The sequence below is a fragment of the Charadrius vociferus genome, unplaced genomic scaffold, assembly GCF_000708025.1.
Source record: "Charadrius vociferus isolate BGI_N301 unplaced genomic scaffold, ASM70802v2 scaffold163, whole genome shotgun sequence".
Taxonomy (NCBI): domain Eukaryota; kingdom Metazoa; phylum Chordata; class Aves; order Charadriiformes; family Charadriidae; genus Charadrius; species Charadrius vociferus.
In genome coordinates, this window is record NW_009648332.1 from 2,558,442 (window position 1) to 2,561,074 (window position 2,633).

General features: G+C 43.8%; 1 protein-coding gene across 1 annotated transcript in view; it reads left to right on the forward strand.

Moving 5' to 3' along the window:
- The first annotated feature begins 52 nt into the window (after positions 1–52).
- LOC104286243 (chromosome unknown open reading frame, human C1orf123) overlaps positions 53–2,633 on the forward strand; it is a 6,942-nt gene continuing 4,361 nt past the window's right edge. The window contains exons 1-7 of the mRNA XM_009884821.1: positions 53–58; positions 145–228; positions 781–837; positions 1,606–1,685; positions 1,826–1,884; positions 2,183–2,214; positions 2,621–2,633. The exon at positions 2,621–2,633 is cut by the window's right edge and continues 62 nt beyond it. Coding sequence (XP_009883123.1) covers positions 53–58; positions 145–228; positions 781–837; positions 1,606–1,685; positions 1,826–1,884; positions 2,183–2,214; positions 2,621–2,633 — 331 coding nt within the window. The remainder of the gene's footprint in view (positions 59–144; positions 229–780; positions 838–1,605; positions 1,686–1,825; positions 1,885–2,182; positions 2,215–2,620) is intronic.

A 2,633-nucleotide genomic window follows, 5' to 3' on the forward strand; every position in this document is an offset into this window, starting at 1 on the left:
AGAGCCCGGGCGGGGGGGCGCCCCGGGGAGCAGCCGGGCACCCTGCGAGGCCATGGGGGTAGGTAAGAGCCGCGGCCGGGCCGGCCTGAAGGGAGCCGAGCCGGGCCGAGCTGAGGGCCTCTCTCGCTGCCTCTTCCCTTGCAGAAGATCGGGCTGCAGCTGCGCGCTACGCTGGAGAACATCACGGGGCTGCGGGCGGCCGGGGAGGATTTCCGCTGGTACCTCAAGGTGCGGGGGCGGCCGCGGGGCTGTGGAGCACGGGGGCTGTCCGGCGGGACCCCTGGCCGGGGGGGGCCGTGGCGTTGGGTGTCACCTCACTCGGCTTAAGCAGCGACGTGTTTTCTCCCACACGGTGCAAGCGGGCTGCTACAGGAGCAACGACTGTGATGATGGAAGTATATACGCGCGTTTAGCGTTAGTTTGCAATAATGTTAAGTCTTTGGTTCAGCGTTGGTCAGTGCCTGCGCTGGAGAGGCAGTTGGTAATCCAGTACCATTGGTGTACCAATCCAGTACCCAGGTGAACAGCGAGATGAACTATTCCCATCTTTTATTCCGTGACCATGCTTTGTAACATGTTTTCCACCCGATGCGTGGAAGGGCAGACCCCCTGTGGCTTGTCAGCCTGTCGGGATAGACGGCAACGGGTACCTGCCTCCGGCTCCTCTCGGCTGGGAAATGGTGGGGATGGTGAATCTGGAGGGCTCACATCAGCTCCTGCAGCTTTTTAATCCCCATTTATTGACAGCTTTAAATTCTCTGATTTACGTTTCTTTTTCAGCTGAAATGTGGGAACTGTGGTGAAGTTTCTGAAAAATGGCAGTATCTGCGACTGATGGTATGTTTCCCTGTTGCAACCTGCATCAGAACAAAAATGAGAAAACAAACCTGCCTCTTACATGCAAGGGACATTAGTGTCAGGGATGTGATGAGCTGTACTTCAGATGAGATAGTATTTCAATAGGTACGTGCATTCAGGAAATGCTGTCTTATCCCATATTAAAAAAATATTTGGACATCGTTCATTGAAATATGCCATTGGAATGGTGACTGTCGGTGACAAAGTATTTACGTCTGCTTTGAAAAGCCACCTTTCTGTAAAAACATAATTTGCAAACAAACTCTGAAGTGATATTAGAATAAGTTTGTGCCTGTAGCATATTTCCCTGATGCTCATGGGATCTTTTTGGAGACATGTAGGTAACTCAACATGAGTTAAGCATGCTAAATTAACATTTAGAAACTGAAAAAGCAGGATAAAATTTATCAGGGATAAGAGAAGGTTCTGTTCTTGGGAGTAATCATTCGTTTTTGTTGCATACTACTGAAGGGTAAGAGTGTATTTTGAGGAATTAATGGAACATGCCTATATGGACAAGACGTAACTACCCATTATTCACCATTTTAAGTTTAGAACAGAGTAATTCTTTGATAATCACAGCTTTCTGAATTATAGGTCTCTCTAGTTTAAAAAAATCCTTCTCAATGAAATATTTTTAAAAAGTTAAAGACCATTGTTGTAAAAACTACTTTACCTTTGCAGAGGTTTCCATTGGCTCAGCTAGAGTGCAGTTAAAAATGATGTCTCTGTTGTCATGGTTCTTAGGACAGTGCTCCCCTGAAAGGAGGCAGAGGAAGCGCCACCATGGTGCAGAAATGCAAGCTGTGCTCCAGGGAGAACTCCATTGGTATGTGCTTAGAAATTTAAGAGGCATCACGCATTTCACACATTTTCTCCTAAGTTTATTTTTTAGTCCCCATTTTTGCTTGAAGCTCTTTGTAAAGAGCATCCACCGGGGATTTTTTAACTTGTATGCTGGTGCTTGCGTTCAGAACAGGTATATCATTGTCATCATGCTCATGAAGGAGACAGCAAGGCCTCCCAGTGAGTTCAGGTTTCTGCATTAACAAAACTCGTATCCATAATGTCATTCTACAAAAGCACCTTTCTTTTTTTTTTTTTTTTGGTATTGACGCGGTAACAAAATGTAAACTTCTCCAGCGAAGTGAGAAAAATTGAATTCTACCTTTTGAGGGCAAACTACAGGAACTGCTTGGTTATTTTGTTTCTTTTACTTTGTATAAGGAAATTTCTTTGAAAGAAGCTGGTGCTTGGTTTGTGCTGAATAAATCTGAAGACATAACGCCACTCACTTTTATACTCCTGTTTTTTTTTTTTTTAGATATTTTAAGTCAGACAATCAAACCTTACAACGTAAGTTTGCTTTCTCCTTTATATAACAAGTGAAAGATAAATAAGTATTAATAATACTTTGAGGTTTTGCTTTATCATCACATTTCTCTTCCAAGAACACAAAAAGCTGGTATTCTCCTCTGACAAAAAATTCTTTGCTACATTTCATAAGCGAAACACAAAACTGTATCACTCAAATTAGAGGCGATTATATAATGCCCATATTAGTTTCCTTTTGAAGGCTTCCCTGTGGCAGATTAAGAAATTCTAGTTAATTACCACCTATTAAATGAGCCCTAGGATTTTGCTGTCACTTGGGCCATCAGAGTTGACAGTACTGCCTTCAAAGCAATTCATTCCTAGACTAATGCTTGGCACTGTCTTTCCCCATTAGATGAAAACTAATGGCATTCTGACTCAATTATAGGCTGAAGACAGCG